This window comes from Gekko japonicus, unplaced genomic scaffold (genome assembly GCF_001447785.1).
Source record: "Gekko japonicus isolate JY-2015 unplaced genomic scaffold, Gekko_japonicus_V1.1 scaffold212, whole genome shotgun sequence".
Classification (NCBI taxonomy): Eukaryota; Metazoa; Chordata; class Lepidosauria; order Squamata; family Gekkonidae; genus Gekko; species Gekko japonicus.
In genome coordinates this window covers 1120497-1134763 of record NW_015161953.1, presented here as the reverse complement: position 1 = coordinate 1134763, position 14267 = coordinate 1120497, and the positions used below count along the sequence as shown (strand labels likewise).

The 14267-nt window shown below is 46.1% G+C and overlaps 1 protein-coding gene across 1 annotated transcript in view; it reads right to left on the bottom strand.

Annotated features, from left to right (window-relative positions):
• SLIT3 (slit guidance ligand 3) overlaps positions 1-14267 on the bottom strand; it is a gene marked incomplete at its 3' end in the record, with an annotated part of 512561 nt that overhangs the window by 427552 nt on the left and 70742 nt on the right. The window contains exon 4 of the mRNA XM_015429462.1: positions 6893-6964. Coding sequence (XP_015284948.1) covers positions 6893-6964 — 72 coding nt within the window. The remainder of the gene's footprint in view (positions 1-6892; positions 6965-14267) is intronic.

The window sequence follows — 14267 nt, the reverse complement described above, 5'->3', positions numbered from 1 at the left end:
TGTGCTCCCCACCCCCACAGGGACGCATCGGTGGTTAGAGTCAGCTGAGGCAGTGGCTTGTGAAAAGGGGCACCTTGTGCCAGGTTGGTAAGAGAAGTCCACCAAATGATAGAGTCTTTTACGCTTGCGGGTGGATGAAGTAGGACAAACTGACTCATCCTGGCTGCCTTGAAGTTCTGTAAGAACCACAGGTGCAGGGCCTCATTCTTAATATGGCAAAAGGCAGAACTGCTGTGGTTGCAGCCATCAAGCCAAGAAGTCTTTGGAGTAGGTGGGCTGTGACCTTGAGCAGGGACCGTACCTGTTTGGCAAGTGACGCCAAAGTTAAAGCTCTGTCTTGTGGTAGGAATGCCCTGCACACCGAGGACTTGAGAATGGCACAAATGAACTGTAATCTTTGAGACAGGCTGAGGTTGGATTTGTCATAGTTCACTCGCAAGCCTAACCCCCGCAGGACGTTCAAGGCCTGCTGTACATTTTCGCATAGGCATTCTCGAGAATTTGCTACCAGGAGCCAGTCGTCAATGTACGGGAAGACTGTGATTCCTTTCAAACAAAGAAATGCAGCCACCACTACCATGACTTCATAAAGACTCTTGGAGCCGTTGACTGTCCAAAGGGGAGAGCCTTGTACTGGTAGTGGTGAGACCCTATGGCAAACTGGAGATATTGCCAATGGTAAGGATGAATATTCAAATGAAACTTGGGCATCCTGGAGGTCCAGGGTGGCCATCTGAATGCCCTGACCCAGCAGTGGAAGAATAATCTGCAGAGATGTCATTTTGAACTTCCGGTACTCTATATATGCGTTCAGACCTCTCAGATCTAGGATTGGTCATGTGCCTCTGTCCCTTTTGGGTATGGTGAAATAACAGGAATAAAATCCTGATCCCTGGAAAGATGGAGGAACTTCCTCTATAGCATCCTTGGATAAAAGGGTGGAAACCTCTTGAAGAAGCGAAGGTGACGGAGAAGTGACAATAACTACTGGGAGAGGAGGCAATTCCAGGAATTCGATGGAATATCCCTGGGTAAGGATGGATAATACCTAACGATCCGTAGAAATTTCTCGCCAAGCCGGAAGGTAGAGGGCAAGGCGAGTCAGTTCTTGGAAAGGTTTGGGTGTAAAGTCAAAGGCCCTGTTTGGGAGCCTTTGAAGCCTTAGTGTGTGGGTTCTGGTGACTCAGTCCATATTTAGGTTTTCCACCATAAGGTTGTCTGTAGCCCACTGGGGACTGTCACGGCCGCCAGGAGCGTGTTTTGAAAAATGTATCAATTGCTTGGCGAGCACCAATCCTTCCTTCTGTACCTTCCCGATTGATTGCCTCTTGTCATCTGGGATGAAAGGCAGGACATCACTAAGCTGTTCCCAGAGCGCATACTGATAACAGCTTATACAAGCCAAATAGTTGGCCATCTTAATTCCCAGGGTTCCCGCAGAGTAGAAGAGTCTTTTCAAAATAATCCAGCTTCCTGCTTTCCTTATCAGCCAGGGTGGTGTGAGTGCATCTGGACTTTGAAGATGACGTAACTACCATCAAGTTCGGCTTGGGATGAATATATAAAAATTCTGCTCCTGCCTCTTGCACCTTATACATGTGATCCAATCTCCTGGATGACACTGGCACTGAAGAGGGTTTTTCCCAAGGTGTCTTTGCAGCCTGAAGAAGGACCGTCGACATCTGGAGGCCAATCACTGTGGACATATCCAGGTGAACAACGTCAAATACCGCATCCGATATCAACGGTTATGATTGAACTAAGGATAAAAGAGTGCACCATTCGATTCACCAGGTCCCCATAAGATGTCAGGTTCTCAGATGGCAATATTGGCAGGTCGTCCGACACATAAGAATATAAGAGAAGCCAATGTTGGATCAGGCCAATGGCCCATCTAGTCCAACACTCTGTCACACAGTGGCCAAAAATACCAGATACCATCAGGAGGTCCATCAGTGGGGCTAGGACACTAGATGCCCTCCTACACACTGTCTCGACATTTTCATTGAGTTACCTACTACGACGACAAGATCTCTCTCTTGGTCAGTCTCTGCCAGTTCAGACCCCATCAACGTGTATTTATAGTTAGGAATTTTGGCTCCAATGTGCATCACTTTGCACTTGGCCACATTGAACCCCATTTGCCACGTTGACGCTCACTCGCCTATCCTCGACAGATCCCTTCGGAGTGCCTCACAATCCTCCCTGGTTCTCACCACCATGAACAACTTTGTGTCATCTGCAAATTTAGCCACTTCACTGCTTACTCCCAACTCCAAATAATAAACAACTCCAAATAATAAACAAGTTAAAAAGCATCGGACCGAGTACTGATCCCTGCGGTGCCCCACTGCTTACCACCCTCCACTGAGAAAATTGCCCATTTATACTCACTCTCTGTTTCCTATTAATCATCCAGTTTTTGATCCACAAAAGGACTTGTCCTTTTATCCCGTGACTACTGAGCTTACTTAGGAGCCTTTGATGAGGAACTTTATCAAAAGCTTTCTGAAGTCAAGGTAAACAACATCTATTGGGTCCCCCCTGTCCACATGTTTGTTCACTCCCTCAAAGAACACTTCACCAAAACCAATACTGTTGGTTTTGGTGAAGGGCCTTCAGGGGAGCTATCTACCTCAGAAGGTTCCCTGTCTGAGTCATTGTCTGAGGAATCCGACGCCGACTTGAGGATCAGTGTCGACAACACCTCCTTGGGGTTATCGTCCCCTTGCAGCGGAGGTTTAGGCTGTGTGTCCAGCATCGGGCACTTCTGTATCGAAGGACTAGGCGGTCGATGTCGGGGGGAGGACAGATGTCTAGGTGGAGACAGATGTCTAGGTGGAGAGGCCAGTGGTTTCTATGTAGAGAAGCCGATGGCGGGCTCAGATGTGCTCTGGGAGAGCGAGAGCGCCTGGGTGATCTTAGGTCCCAGTCCGACAGTCTGGCAGGTGTAAGCCACAGCATCAATGTCGATAGCGGATAGGCACCAAACCAGTAGGGCATTTGTCGATGGTCCCAAGGGACAAACGGAGGAGCTGGCTGGCAAAAGCGCCAAGATGGTGACTCCCCCGGCGACTCCCCTCTCGGAGAGCAATGATACCTCTGCCTAGAAGGACCACAATCAGGGCTCAGCTGCCTTCCACAGCAATCATCAGCACTGACTAGTGATCTGGATCGATGACTGCGGAATTCACCCCTAGGACGAGGTTCAGACTGGTCACTTGCCCACGAGGACCCCGAAAAGGAACGCTGTCTCCTTGGTGATCTCATTACCAAAACCTCATCTACGTCAGAGGTCGATATGGAGAAGGGTCTGGTGTCCAGCAGCATTTCTGACATCAAAGAGTTCAACTGCCTGATAGGAGAGTCCAAAAGTTCAATGGGTGGAGCAGGTGGAGGTGGCGACAGTTCCGATGTGGAAGAGTGAGAGACAACAAGTTGCACAAGCCGTACAGCGCCCGACGTGTCGGCAGTTGTGCTTGTATAGCGAGACTTGTGCGTGCCCTTGGAAGAGCTCCAATGGCTCTTATCTGACTTCTCCTTCTTCTTTGCAGGCGTCGATGCAGAAGATCAAGTTTTCAACACTGACTGCTTCGAAGTGGATGGTCCGGAGTCAGACGCCAATTTCTATGTTGAAGGTACAGGTGTTTTCAATGGAAGAGCTGACGCCATTGAAGGTCTGGACGAAGCGTCCGAGTCCATCGATTTCACAGGAGGAGGGAAAAGGGCGGATTCCCACAAAGCTACCCGCAGCCGTGCAGCTCTATTCTTTCTGGTTTGATTAGAAAATTTTGCGCAGTGTGGGCAGCCCTCAGATCAATGAGATTCACCCAAGAACAAAATACAAAGAGAGTAGCTGTCTGGTGGGGCAAGTTTGCTCCCGCACTTGGCACACCTCTTAAAACAGCCCCACTTTTTAGCCATAAACAACAGCATAGCCATAAACAGACCCACGGGGGGGGGGGGGACAACCGAAGCCCAGAGAAAAAGTTCTAAAAAGAGTCCTTTTTTTTTTAAGAAGGAAGAAGAGGACAAGCAAGCAAGAAAGGGAAAGTCTGAAGAAAAACACCGATGGTTTCCCAACGTGAGGTATGTTTGAGGAACACCAACCGGCAGACGAGCTGTTAACAGCACGGCGGTCAGAAGAGAACTGGCGGGATGTTCGTGCCCCATCCCTCAGGCTTGCACAGTGGGGTTCCCTCAGACTTGCGCAGTGGGGTTCCAGGGTGGAAGCGCGAAAATCCCGATGTGAGCTTTGCACAACACTGATCGGAACAGCGCAGGCGCACTGGATCCCTTGGGTGTGATGCACAGAGACCATGATGAAGATCTGTAACCAGCCCTTTGCAATTTGGAATCAAGGCATTATAACCTGCTTGAAACCAATGTGGAACATGGTATTGACACAGTTGATCTGGTGCTACTCTACCAAACTTTTAGGATGCCCAGTAAGGTGTTCTTAACCCATACTCTCTGAAGTTCTTGCTGCCACTGGAACAGGTTCCAGTGCAAGTGCATGATAAATCCCATAAAGAGATCCTGCCAGCTTGTACAGTAATGAGATACAGGCAGCACTGGCTGACACCCTGGGTGCAGCCACTTCCAATAAAATAGTAATTGAGAACTCTGCTGATTGCCAAATCCTCTGTCCCTTCACCCTATAATGCAAAAACAAACTAGCATGCTCATGTTGGATTCTATCTAGGAAGTGAACTCATTATATCTGCATGGCAGTCTATGAGTATCTGCAGGGCTCACAGGCTAAGAGGTAAGTCACAATTGTCTGAATATACATGAAGCATGTTATTCATTAGCTAAATGGAAACTTTAATATATTGACTTTGTTTTGGTCACCTGGCTTACCAGCACATACAGACTAGCCAAGTAATTTCTTCCTTACATACACAGTGATCAGATAATTTCAATGCTTATTTTAAAAAGCACTTTCTAACAGTGGTATGAATGAAAAGTGATTTGGCTGCAACTACCTAAATTCAGGCTTTTAGAATCAAGAAAACAAATCTGTGATCTCCACAAACCGATACCCAGGAAAAAACCTGGTCATGCTTCCTGGAGGCCAGTAATTTAAATAGTATCCTTGGGAAGAGCTTGCGAAAATGCTCTGGATATGACAGGAAAGCCTCTACCCCCTTTTCTCTGTTTGCTTTGTCATTCCCCCTTGACCCATTTTGCTTTTCCCTTTTATATTAGGAGGGGAGAATATTGTTCTATAAGTAATGCATCATAAAACCTCAATAAAATGACCTCAAAAGCAAAAGCAAACATGAAACGCATGAACTCAAGACTCCTCCTCCTGGCAGACATGGCTAAAATAATGTATGCATTAAACTCATTTAACTGAATGCTTCACATTCCATTCTAAGGTTGATTCTCCTGTATATTCCTTACCAGTAATGTCAAACAGATGTCACAAAGGAGCACGTAAATAATTATAGAAGTTGCAGGCATATTCTGTAATTGAAGGGTACTGCAGTTTGATTGCGTATTTCCTTTTAACTTTGACTTTCTGGGAGCTGTCCAATTATCAAAACTTTGAGCAATGTTTCCTTGGACTATTTTATTTACACAGTCAAAGGATGCAACCCTGCTCCTGCATGGCTCTTTATGATGTTGGGGTTTTTTTTGACAGTTTATCAAGAGCACAACACCATGTTTGCATTCAGCTTCATGTGGAAAGCTGAAGGCCTCAATTAAAGCACCACTGAAAGGACAGATTATAGCACATCCATGATGATCGCATTTCTGCAGAGATCCAAGTAACCTTTTTGACAAGAGACAGGACAATGTTTGAACTCTTGACTCCTCATTCCTGTGCATGTAAAATATTAGCTTACAAAACTAACTGTGCATTGTTTGCAAATATGAAGTTACCTACTTGTATGAAATGTGCAGAAGTGTCAGAGTACTTCTCACCCTGGAACATTTTTCCTACTCAGCAGGGAAAAGAAAGGGTAATCCTGACAGATCCACAGAGCTAGGGACCTTGGCTTTCAGGTTATCAAAAACATTTTAATTTAATTTCTTACAGTGTATCAAGGACTGTCTGATTGCAAAAGAACATTGAGAGTAAAACCTGACAACATGTCCTATGTAGGTATTTATAATAGCTGACATTTTTAAAAATTGGGAGAAAACATTTGCAAGAGATATGCAATATGACTGAATTCTTTTACTATGCAGAAGTTATAAAGGGCTTTAACTGTGCAATCCTATTCCTATTTTCTGTGGTTTCTAAAGTAATTAATTTTAGTCAGCTTAGACTGGAGCAACTCTGCACAGGATTCAAAGTATGTTGCCCTCATACAAACATGATCCAGTCATCCTAACTATGTATTTCATGGATCTAAAGATATTGCCTGGTTCAATGGCACAACCAAGCCTACTTTAAGTTCAAGTTCACAGCTATCTAACAGTTACTAAGCCAATTTAAGTTCAAGTTCACAACTATCTAAAAGTTACTAAAAGATCCATGAGAAAATGGCAAACATCCAAACTTTTCTTCAGACATCAAGAGACAAAAGAAATATATTATCTGAACTAGGATTTTGTCCAAAGCAGCCAACACAGCTCAGCCATACCAAAGAGTGCCTTTATGGACACTAATTCAAGTTCCTCCCATAGGAAACACACCGAGTTGTAAGCTCTTCCTTCTTTACTCCTTCAGGTCCTCAATAACTTTACACTCGCTGGTAAGACGACAAGAAAAACATTTCTCATATTTATTGTTCAACACAGAGCTAGTACGATAAATCAAGATGCATCTCAAACTCCACTTGAGGAAAGCATCATACCCAAACCTCACAGCCGAAATTACTGACTTGAGAACCAAACAAAGCACATATGCTACGCCAAAAATAAAAACTATACTTACAGTCTGGTTAGCTTCAGTGTGTTCTGGAAAAGGAGCTCTGGAAGAACTTGAAGTTTATTTCTGTTCAGACGCCTAAATAAAGAAAAGTCAAAGTTAAGAAAGATTCTTCGTAAAACCTTCTTTGAAGCCAAATGTGGGTGGTTCGACAGATTTAGAACGTGCACTATCCATACAGCTTTTTAACACAATTACATCTTCTAAAGAAAAAGTGCCGCAAGGGTCACAGAATCCATTTTTAAATAATAATTACACATGATATGTTGCTCTTCATTTAATCTGACATATTTCTCCCCCCCCCCTCACACACACAAACAGAGAAACACAGAAGAAACCAAGAGAGAGAAAGTTACATCTTCAGTTTTTAGTTCTTCCAGGAACCTAATGTGGTTTTAAATTGAATCAAAATTATAAAGGGACCAAATGCAGGGAAGGATGATCCGCCAATCATGTGGCCCTTTCTTACACATCCAGGGAAATGCTGATCGCCACTTTGGGGTCAGGAAGCAATTTTTCTCCAGGCCAGTTTGGCTGGAGATGCTGGAGGGTTTTTGTCATCTTCTGGGCACAGAACAGTGGTCACTGGGTGTGTGGAGGAGGACGTATTTGTGTATTTCCTGCACTGTGCAGGGGGATGGACTAGATGACCCTGGAGGTCACTTCCAACTCTATGAGAGCCAATTTGGTGTAGTGGTTAAGTGGTTAAGACTCTAATCCGAGAGAACTGGGTTTGATTCCCCACTCCTCCACTTGCACCTGCTGGATGGCCTTGGGCAAGTCGTAGTTCTGATAAGAGCTGCTTTTTCAAGAGCAGTTTCTGTCAAGAGCTCTCTCAGCCCCACCTACCTCACAGGGTGTCTGTTGTGGGGAGGAGAGGGGAAAGGAAAACAGTTTGTAAGCAGCTCTGAGACACCTTTGGGTAGTGAAGGGCGGGGTATAAATATAATCTCTTCTTCTTCTTCTATGATCCTAATCTTATACAATCCAGAAAACTATTAGTCCCTTAAGTTATAGGAGCCAGATATGCCAATAAGAGGTATTATTTTTAACATTTATTTGTTCCATTATAAGGAAAACAAATGTAGAAAGACACGTTACTAAAGAGGGTACTAACACTGCCCTGATAACATTGGCTATCAAAACAGAATTATCATAAAATTATCATAAATTATCATAAAACTCTGGGAAGTGGCTTCAGATAAGTGGCATCTCAAGCAATCTCAATTAACACCCACCACTTAGAAGCAAGGCTGCCTGGATTTTTAACTTTTTCCAGGTTTTGCCAGCGTCCAGGTGGGACTTGGGGATCTCTCAGAACTACAGCACAGGTTAAAGTGGTGAGTGGATATTAACCAGTTTACAGAGAAAAGTCCTCCTTGATAAAACACATGCTTTGGAAAGTGGACTGGAGCTGTGCTGTCATTCTGAAGGATCCCCAGGTCTCCCCTGGAGGCTGGCATCCCTAATTCAGGGAGATTTGGGTCAAGCTGGAAAAATTAAAAAACCCAGGCAACCCTGCTTCTGAGAAAACATGGGCTGACTATCTGCCCCAAAAGTGTGTGCAGGGCTTCCTGGGCATGGACTTTGGCTAAAGTGGGGGGGGGGGTTATTAACCAGACTAGAGAGATCACTTCCCCTGGAGAAAATGGATGCTTTGGAAGGTGGACTGTATGGCATTGTACCCCACTGAGGTCCCTGTCCTCCCCAGGCTCCATCTCCAAATCTCCAGAAGTTTCCCCTGCCTGGAGCTGGCAGCCCTACTCCCCACCCCACCCCCACTTTAGCCAGGAAGGACCTGGCAACCCTTCCAACACACTGGATCGTTATCAGACCTGGGTTGCAATGAGAGAGCGCACACACAAAAATGCAAGAGAACCTGAAAATACTGAGCTGTAAATGCAAGATAAGTTTTCATTTAAGTCCTTAAAACGGAAAGATAACATCTCCCCAACCTCCCACAAATTGATACTTTCCCCCATGCAAACTGTTAGCAGAAAAAAACGGTTTCTGTTTCAGAGCTGCTGTTTGAGAGCATCCCGTGAGTGACATGAATAACTGTACTGAAGCCAATGGGGCTACTCTCATGTAAATCTGCATGTAAGGATGTTTACAGATTCCCCATGCATTCCAAGGAAGAGAGACAAAGCAAACAAGAGTCCAGGCATCTCTATGGTACCCCTACGACACCAAAGTGCGAGATTGGTTTAACACTCGCATAAGAATATTTTCAAAAACCCTCCAAGGCAATGAAAATGGCCCGGGGGGGGGGGGGGGGGCATTAGAGGAAGGGCTATGGGCCTTTCAAACAGCACACTGGAGAATCAGAAGCGCAAAGAGAGATGTTAAAATGGAAGGAAGCAGTTTACATCAACAACAGCTCAGGTACATTTCAACAACAGGACACAACACAAGCGGGTTTATCTGAACAGGTAAATAAATTACACAAGCAGCCAGTTACTGAAACGGGTCTGTCTGAAATGACAGGAAAAATCCACTTACTAAAACAGAATAGATAGTCTGAAAAGGGCCATAAAGTCTAAGGAGGCACCAGACAAGGCAGTGTCGGCATGGACACTGAAATTGCCAAAAACTATCAGTTTGGGGAAATGCGAAGGCCACTCCACCACCACCTCAGCCAACCTCAGCAGGGAGCCAGTTTGCAAGCTGGGTGGGCGATTATCCAGCAAGACCCCCATCCTCTCCCTGCAACTCCATGCCAGGCCTACACATTCAATGCTGGCAATGTCTGGTGCGGGAAGCCGCTCAAAAGAGAAAGATTTTTGGATGAAAATTGCCACCACCACTCGTCTTCCTGTTCACAGTTGATGAGGGACCGAGTATAGATAACAGCATATTTGGATATTAGATTAATCTTTAGAGCACTGAAAACATCAAACTATTTAATAATGCATTATGTGTATTATTAAATAATATTGAAAATATTGTATAAGTCTACTGTTGTAGAGTTTCTTACATAAAAATTATGCTAAACATATTGAATATGGACCACCTGCTCCCCTATGAAGTGAGTGTTCACTATGATCATCTTCAGAAGGCCTGTTTTGGGTGCCTCAGCCATCTGAGGCTAGATGGGTGGCAACCAAAGAAAAAGTTTTCACAGTAGTAGCACCAAAACTTCGGAACTTCCTTCCTAGGGAGATTCATCTGTCTCTCAGTGGGTGTGGTCAGACGGCATGCTGAGAGCGGGTTAAACTACTCCGGTTCTAACCAGATTATATTTGATCTGGATAATCGCGATCACACTTACCTCCCTTATCCTGACTCACTGCACAGTCGCGTCGCTCCCCGGTGTCTACACTACCAACGCGCGGGAGCGTGTGTCGGTGGGTTTTTTAATTTTTTCTCAGTTTGCGCATAGGCACTCATCCATAGAATGGGGGGGGCGAAACTACCATGGCGCATGCACAGAACCACCAGGGTGAATCAATCCAACCCCTCCAACAAAAGACTTCCCTTTAAACGTTTGACCCGAAAATGGCCTCCATGAGATCCCGAACTCATCTAAACTCTAAAACAAGTTACCATTTAAATGTCAGTTTTCTAAACATGGTAGCGGAGCTCCACCTATGCGTGCACCACCAACGCTAAAAAAAAATGGCGGGCAAAAAGTGGAAGCCTCAGGCAGCTTTCGAGCAGGGAGGGGGTTTAAACCGGAAGTGGCTTGACACCGGAGGAGCGATCACACAGGGCGAAAATGTGGCTTTGAACGGGAGAGCTGAGAAAACACCACTTTGGGACCTGGTAACAAAATACTCCAGTTTAAAGCGGTTTTGAGCCAGAAACCAATGGCTGGGGAAGGGAGGCAGATGTTGACTGTGTGATCGTGCATATAAAATCCGTTGCTGTTTTTTGTGTTGTGTATTTATAGATTTCTATTGAATTACTTTGTACACAGCTAATTTGAAACACTAATTTAATGCCAAAATGTTTTGATCTCTCTCTTTTTGGGGATGGGTTTTGTGCGTGTGCATGTGTGTGTGTGTGTGCTTGCATGCCTGGAAGTCATGGTGATTTCTGGCAACCCCTAATGGGGCTTCAACGTTTCAGAGAGGTGACTTGACAGCCTGCCTCTGCATTCCAAGCCCTAGTATTCCTCAGAGGTCTCCCTTCCAATTACTTGCCAGGGTTGGCCCTGCTTAGCTTCCAAGATCTGACGAGACTGGGCTTGCCTGGGCTATCTAGGTCAGGGCACTGTTTTGATGTCTTGATGTTTGCTGCATTGGAAACCCTATTTGGGTGGAAAGGCAGCACAGAAGTGTTTTAAATAAATCCTTGTCTTTCATTTCACTCATTCCCAAAGAAAAAAGAAGCCTTGGCTTAGGCAATCACAGCAGCAGCAGCAGCTAGGTGAGTGGGGGAAAATGGTGAGTGGGGGAAAGCAGACAAAGGCTTGGAAGACAGATAGTAACTCTGTTCACAAGTTACAGTGGAAGTATGCACAAATCATGTTCTGTGAACGCCTGACTTTTCTTTACATGTGCACTGAGATTCTCATGTTCCATTCATTGCCTGAAGCCACAGTCATTCTCTTTTTACACAAGGACTCTTAAGAAAGTCCAGAATCCTGCAACAACCATCACCCCATCACTTTTCTCTCTCAACCTGAATAGATTTGAGTGCAAATTGCATGTACAGGATGAGATCCCTCATCTAAGATACCATGTCACAGCTGCAGCCTCAGTGAGATGCTGCAAAAGGAAAGTTAAATTCCAGTAAGTAAACTTTGGCATAGGAGTGTGACAGAGAAAGGCTGAACTACAGTTTGCACTAGCATCTTTAAAACTAAACAAATACACAAGAATACTTTTGTACTTCAGCCTCAAATCCCTCTCTCTGCACTTAAACAGAGATGCAGAATTTAGCAGCTGTGCCAACAGTACTCTCTTCAGAAGTGTGCTAAGACTTATTATTGGGTAAATTTGGGAATAACAGTCTTTGTTTATGAAGTTTACTCAAGCCACATGGTTAATTAAGGTCTGTTTATTACACACAGCTGTATTTGTGGGGGGTGTATAAAACAGTTAATGTGTGAAATTCAGTTGATGTGCACAATTACTGGTTATTTTATATGTGAAATGAAACATGGGTGTGTATCCTACAATCCATTCACAGAATGAGGAGTTTTCAACATTCCTCTCTGTTTCTGCTCTGCATTCTGAACCCCAGACAGCTCATTCTGTAAAGAGGAGCAGCTGCACCATTTGGGGGAAGGTCAAGAGAGTGAAATCTTCCCTTCTTTCTCTCCCTTAAGCACAATTCCACTGAGAAAAGGGATCAATTTCACCCTGTTGTCCTTCTACACTCCAACCCAGTGATCTGCACGGTCATTCCTCAGCATGGATATTTATTTTTATCCTGCCTTTCCACCCATTTGGGGCCTTCAAGGCAGCAAACATTTTTTTAAAAAACCTGACTCTTAAAACTTGTATATTTGTGTATAAACATGTGTGTATAAACCGGAAGGAGAGTCAGTAAGGGAACGCCAAATGAAACAAATGGTCTTTACCTCCTAAGAGAAAATAATGATAGACGGGAACTGGTAAATCTCCCCTGGGTGAGAATACCATAGTTTTGGTGCCACAACCAAGAAGGACTTTTCTCAGGTTACTACCCATCGAGCCTGAGATGAGGGGGCAATCAAAGCAGGGTCCCTTGAATATGTTTGTAATGGTACAGTAGGTTCATGTGGGAGTACGCAGCCCTTAAGGTATGTCGGTCCCAAGACATACAGTGCTTTGCCCCCACAGTTGGAATGAAGAGACAGACACCATATATGGATTTAACAAAGACCACTTTATTAACTACTTAACTGAACAAACCGCAAGGGATACTTATCAGTGTGGAAAGAACAGGGCAGATGTCAACTCCTGACTACCTCCCATTCCCCCATGGGCGAGGCACCCTCCCCGACCTCGAGCCATCCCTGTGGCTCTCAATCGGTGGCCTGGCATATTATAAGAAATCCTGGCCCACCACCCCAAAAGCCACACAGCCCGCCAAGATAAGCCAAGCCCGGGAAACCCCTTACTTCCAACTGGAAAGAATGCCCAGGTGCTCACCATTTCTGCTTCCTAACTACACTACACCACCTCCCAAACTAAGTGACCAACCTATTTAATGGCCCGACCCACCAATTACCAAAGCCACTGCAACAGTGCAAGGTAAGTAAAAACAACCTCATCCAAAAGCCAATCAGAGAGAAGGTGAAAAATTTCTACCTGGCCCCAACAGGCAACTGGTCAAAAACCTGCACTAAAAACAGGGCGGAAGGGTGGGCCGAGCAGAACACGTGGTCTGATTTGGGCAGTGGGTGGTGCTGGGACTAAAGAGGCTGGCTCTAAAGGGTCCGTCCCCCCCTTCCAACGCAGGGGCAAATCGGCTCCCTCCCACCAGGAGCAGGCTCCAGTGGAAGGTAAGTGGCCACATTTAGGGTTGTCAGGTCTGTTGGAGGGGTTTGGGAGGGGACATTCCAGGAGATGGAAGCATTGTCACATGACATGCCTGCTTTACCAGGAACTGACACAGGCATGTCAGTGACGTCAGGGGTGACGCTCTGGTTTTGGGGCAAAACTCTATGGCAAAATCATCCTCAAACCAAAAACCAGAGCATTGCCCCCTGACGGCACTTCTGAGTGACATAGGTATGTCACGTTTATTCCTGGCAACATTGCTGTTGGGGGAGGGAATTTCTTCCCTCCAGCCAGCTGGCTGGCATTGGGCAGGAGCCCACAAAAGCAGAGAATCCCCCACCCCCCAACTGAGGAACGTGATTTCGCATGGCAACATTCTATGCTTGCCAAAATCAGTTGGTTGCTTGAACTGCTCATCAGAAGGTGTGCCTGAGTCCCACCCACAGAGCCAGCTCCTGCCAAAACTCCAATCTGAACAGTTTTGCCTGCCAACCATTCTTCAGCCCTTGGGAGAGCCTTGCAGCAGGTAGGGCCCATCTTCCCCCCCCCAAGCTGGATTCTGAGGTGAGTCGGTGGGGCCTGCCTGGGGGGGAGAGGGCCACGGCTGGCCTTCCTGGGCCAGCAGGGCCTGTCTGTGGGGGGGGGGAGACTCACAGCTGGCCTACCTTGGCAGGTGGGACCTGTCTGGGGGGAGGGCCGCGGCCACCCTACCTGGGCTGGCAGGGACTGCCTGGGGGGGTGGGAGGGCCGCGGCCGGCCTGCCTGGGCTGGCAGGGCCTGTCTGGGGGGGAGGGCTGTGGCCAGCCTACCTGGGCCGACAGGGCCTGTCTGGGGGGAGGGCCGTGGCCAGCCTGGGGGGGTGGAAGGGCCGCAGCCGGCCTACCTGTTTCCCTGAAACCATCCAGCCCTAAACTATCTTGCTGGAAAACATTCTTCAGCCACACTTC